The following is a 5,285-nucleotide window of genomic DNA, read 5'->3' as shown; positions in this document are numbered from 1 at the left end:
GGCATGCCAACCTCTTTCTAAGAAGACAGAAGCGACCTTTGAAGGCTCCCTTTACCTCGTTTCCTGGCTCTTCTGCACGTCGGTGGTGATCTCGGTGAGATTCTCAATCAGAGTCGAGTTGTCCTTCAGCCAAGATATCCTGGGAGTGGGGTAGGCCTGCACCTCCACCACGAACTCTCTGACCTGATGCAAGTTGACGGTTTCCATCTGGCCGAAGGTGGGCTTGATCTCCACAAAACCTTTCTCTGGACAAGCAAGAGTTCCCATTACATAATAACCACTGCATACGGATCCCAAGTACAGTGAGCCGCTGGTATGTAAGAAAATAGTATGGTACCGTGGACAGAAATGGTGACTTTCTTCATTTCTTTGACCTCCTTGGTGGCCTGCCGGGCAGCACATTCGTAATCTCCGCTGTCTTTCACCGTGGCCTTGGGGACCGTCAAAGTGTACACCAGTTTGATGGATGGGAGTTTGATCTCCTCCAGCATGGTGATGCCCTTGTTTCTCTGCAGTGGCACACAAGAAAACTAAGGTTTGGAAAACTCCTTCCAGAGTGAGCCCTAATATGACTCCTGAATGTAAGTGGGCTCATGGGTTCTGAGCGAGGTGCACGCCCTGGGAGACTTGGCAATCGAGAGGGCCAGCATAGTGGGAGCAGGGGTTACGTAGGATTTGCTGCACTTGGCAGTTTTGCTCTAAAATGATAATAGGGGTGTGGTGGGTAGACCACAGCTCTAATCCAGCACGTGGGAAACTGAAGCAACACTATTCCCTCAAGGTGGAAACCAGCCTGACCTACGTAGTAAGTTCTAGGCCAGCTTGGACTACAGAGTAAGCCCCAGAAAACCAAAAGACAAGCAGAAATGTTAAAAAAAAAAAATCGGGCTGGAGCTGGGCAGTGGTGGCGCACGCCTTTAATCCCAGTACTCGGGAGGCAGAGGCAGGTGGATCTCTGTGAGTTTCCGACCAGCCTGGTCTATAAGAGTTAGTTTCCAGGACAGGCTCCAAAGCTACAGAGAAACCCTGTCTTGAAAAAAAACAAAACAAAAAAAGGGCTAGGGCAGTAGCTTAGCCATGGGTCACATGCTCAGTAGCTATGAGACTCTGGGTTCAGTCACCATCATTACATCTTTTTAAGAAAAATAAATAAATAAATAATAAGTAAATAGAAGGATAGTCAATGATCTGATTAAACTGACTATATTATCCACTTGATTAAACTATATTATCCACTTGATTAAACTATATTATCCACTTGATTAAACTATATTATCCACTTGGGGTGTGGCTAAAACAGACTAGGTACAAAAAGATCAGGGTACAGAAATTTACAACTCAAGAGAAGGGAGGAAAGAAAAATACATGTATGATACATATAATTGACACATGGGTTTGTTTCCCATATAGAATTTTATGCGTGTATTTTGTTGCCTGGGAGGCCCCCATCCACAGTAATAAACACCATTTCTGTCTTGGGTTCCATATCTTCATACACCACTCTTACATACTCGCAGCAGCCATCAGAATAAATGAGACTTTATGCAAAGCTCCAGCTAGATGGAAGGAATACGTTCTGGTATGCTGTTGCCCAGCTTGATGACTACAGACCATAATAGCACAAAATGCCTAAAAACACTATCAGAAGCCTAAAAACCCCAAGGCATCTGAGTCAAGACAATAAAGATGCATGACTACCCCCACCATGAGCAAATATTTTAAGTCCAGGCATTTCTTGCTTTTCTAACATTTTAATTGTTGTGTTATAGTCACGGAACATTCCTATTTGTTTCTGACTTCTCAAGGGGAGTCTGTACATTGCAAACACCCTGGCCCTTTATGGCCATCTCAAAGTCTCCCCGACTGAGGAAAAAGTAAAGGCCCTGGAGTCAACTGTGCTTGCTGTCCAGTTGGAAGCTGAAGCCTGTAGAAGCTCGGGGAATATGCCCATTGGTGAGAAACATTTCAAGTCCTGCTGTGTTGGCCCCATGCCCTCCGTACCCTGGGGTACCTACCACTTCTCCAGGGTACGTCCACTGAAGGTCAACCACCTCATTGTTAAAGACAGCACAGGTCACCACAATCGTTTCCCCTGACTTATACACGGTTTGGCGTGCTTCCATCTCCAGATTCAGTTCTGACGTTGCTACAGTGAAATGACGAAGGAAATCCGGCATAGTTAGGATCTCAGAGAAGACCTGTGGCTGAGTTCAGTTTCTTTAAAATGATTGAACATCATGGGTAAACTAGTGCGATCAGAACAAAAGCTGGAAAATCTACCAAGCCTTGCCTTTTAGTCATATCTAACTTGGGGTGTGGTTATAATATAGAAATAGAAAATAATAACCAGAGTAAAAGCTGGGCGGTGGAGGCGCACGCCTTTAATCCCAGCACTCGGGAGGCAGAGGCAGACAGATCTCTGTGAATTTGAGGCCAGCCTGGTCTACAAGAGCTAGTTCCAGGGGCTGGAGAGATGGCTCAGAGGTTAAGAGCACACTGCCTGCTCTTCCAAAGGTCCTGAGTTCAATTCCCAGCAACCACATGGTGGCTCACAACCATCTGTAATGAGATCTGTGCCCTCTTCTGGCCTGCAGGCATACACACAGACAGAATATTGTATACATAATAAATAAATATTTAAAAAAAAAAAAGAGCTAGTTCCAGGACAGGCTCCAAAGTTACAGAGAAACCCTGTCTCAAAGAACCAAAAAAAAAAAAAAAAAAAAAAAAAAAAAAAAAAAGGAAAAATTAATCTCTTTTAACCAGAGTAGCACATGCCAGGGCATCTGGGATGGCTGCACTTTTCCGGCCCCCAGGCCCTCTGCTCCTGGACTGCCGCTTCTCCATTCTGCCCTTGGTTATTCTTAGCACCTCCCCAAAGCCCACCACAAAACAAAGCTGTGACATTTTCTTTCTTCTGCCCCCACGTCTATGTAAAGACTTCCCTAAAATCTTCCACTCCAGCCCCCAATGTGCGATAGACTTTGCCAGTCTGACTCGACCCTCACATCAAAGGGAAGAAGGTTCGCCCCTTTAACTACGGTCTTCCTTCAAAACTGCAATTACTTCTTTCTTAAGTTACTGAAATCAATCTAGGCCTCCAACCCCCTGGGGTGGATGTTTATTTCTTTGGGCTCTGTAGTCAAGAATGTGAATCAAATAGTAAGAGGCTTATGCAAGAAAGAATTCCTTGCGGTATTTTCCATGGAGTATGCAAACTTACACGTATAAGCAAGTTCAGCCTGTGCTGACTTCTAAGCCTGTATTATTATAGCTACAGAGGTCAGGCACACTGTGTAGTGAAAGAGGAGTCTTAAATTCCTCAACGGGAACCAGGTCTCCACTGCCAGTGACGCCTGCTGCTCTCATTTAAAGAGGGGAAAGTACCTTTCAAAGCATAAACGTTGAATTCGCTGGTCTTGAATGTCCTCCCTCTGACGGTGGCCTCACAGATGTACGGCCCCACACTGAAGGTCCCGTTGAAACCCTGCCTGCTGTCGTAAGAGGCCAGCACCTGCCTACCATTATTGTGCAAGGTTACTTGCGTCTCCGGATCTGTGGTGCGACAAGGGATGATGGCAGAATCGTCCTCTTCCACGATGACCAAAGAGTCCGTCATCCCTAGAGGCACAAAGGCCATGTCAGGGTCTGCGATTGTAAGGAGAGAAAGAAGAATCCGTTAGAGTGTCATTTCTTTCCTACACACATATACAGAAAAGGTGTCCCAATGGCATTATCATCGTATTATTATTTATTATTATTAGGATTGGTGGTGCTAGAGAAACAACTCAGAGGCTCACACAAGCCAGACAAGCGTTCTGCCACTGAATGACAACCCCAGCCTGGCATTACCCTTGCTAGGTAAGAATGCCACCTCAGCACAAACGTCTAAAGAGTCATGCCACCAACATTAGTTATTTTGACCAGCCGAAGGTAACTTTAAAATAAAACAACAATAACTAAATAGCAACAATGATAATTAGAAATACCATCCAGAAAGTCAAATCAAGTTTTTGAAAATTAAGGGACTGATTATAATCCTTGTTTCTTTTATCTATTTATATGTAATTTTTGCATTCTTGTTGTGTTTTGTTTTGTTTGAGATAAGGTACTGCTGTGTTTCCCATTCTGAACTGGAACATGTTAAATGACCCAGAGTAGCCTTGCTGACCCTGCGCTCATGATCCCACCATCCTCCTGCCTCAGCTTTTCTAGTGCTGGATTAGAGGTATCTGCTACCTTGTCCAGCCATAGTTCTTATCTGATGTACTGTTCTTAGAAACCCATACTGCCTATAGCTGGTATCATTGACAAGTAGCACAGATATCTGTCAAAAATAATCTCTCAAGAAATAAAAAAAAAAAAACCCAGGCTGTGGGGTGGGGTGGGATTCAGGGAGTGGGGCAAAGTATGCCCTTAGCCATCCAAAGACGCTGGGCTTCATCCCCAGTGTGGGGAATTCCACAGCCCGAGCCCTTCTTGGCAAAGTCTCCAGTTAGCCGCTGTGGTAAGAAGTGCAAAGTGTCAAGCACCAGCTGCCCAGCTTTATAACTGCCCAGGAGACGGTCACATGGGAGAACAACACAGGAGCCCGTTGGGTGGTGTTTGTACTGGAGGGGGGAACTGGAAAAAAAAAAGATCCAGACTAGTTGAGGTGGACTGAAACCTCAGGAACCACTTTTAACAAGCCCACAGTCCGCTATGTTTACAGCATGGAGAAAGTCCTCCAGGACTGAAAAACAAACAAACAAACAAACAAACAAAACAACAACAATAACAAAAAAAACTAAAGGAACCAATGTGTTATTCTTAGCATTATTAAAATTATTATTAGTTTCATCATCATCAATGTGTGGCATTAAACTGACATTCTAAATCTATATCTGCTCTTTTTAAAAAAAAAACAAAAAACAAAAACTTTTCTCATTGTTAGAAAAGACATGCCAGGGCTGGAGAGATAACCTTAGCAGGTAAATGCTTGCGAGGCAAACATGAGGACTAGAATTCGGATGTCCGGCACCCATGTGCACGCAGTGAAAGCAGGGTGGGTACAGCAGCCTGCCTGGAATCCCAAAGCTCTTTCCACTACCCAGCAATGAACTGAAATTGCTATTTGTTCAGAGTTCCAAACTCTTGAACCCTGCCAACAAAGAGTTCAAGTTCAGAGAGATAGACTAATGTCCCTAAGGCTATGTGCATGACAATAGGGAACTTTTTTGTACAGTTGTCCATAGAGACATCACACACACACACACACACACACACACACACACACACACACACAC

At 44.4% G+C, this 5,285-nt stretch overlaps 1 protein-coding gene across 4 annotated transcripts in view; it reads right to left on the bottom strand.

Annotated features, from left to right (window-relative positions):
* The window catches only part of Pdgfra (platelet derived growth factor receptor alpha), a 47,169-nt gene that overhangs the window by 27,990 nt on the left and 13,894 nt on the right, over positions 1-5,285 (bottom strand). For all 4 annotated transcript variants that reach the window (XM_005359358.3, XM_013350798.2, XM_005359359.3 and 1 more), the window contains exons 4-7: positions 3,388-3,648; positions 2,016-2,146; positions 338-509; positions 56-245 (exon numbers count right to left, since the gene is read on the bottom strand). In XM_005359358.3, coding sequence (XP_005359415.1) covers positions 56-245; positions 338-509; positions 2,016-2,146; positions 3,388-3,648 — 754 coding nt within the window. The remainder of the gene's footprint in view (positions 1-55; positions 246-337; positions 510-2,015; positions 2,147-3,387; positions 3,649-5,285) is intronic.

Source organism: Microtus ochrogaster, linkage group LG1 (genome assembly GCF_000317375.1).
Source record: "Microtus ochrogaster isolate Prairie Vole_2 linkage group LG1, MicOch1.0, whole genome shotgun sequence".
Taxonomy (NCBI): Eukaryota; Metazoa; Chordata; class Mammalia; order Rodentia; family Cricetidae; genus Microtus; species Microtus ochrogaster.
Note: the sequence above shows the minus strand (reverse complement) of the source record. Positions and strands in the feature narration are given on the sequence as shown.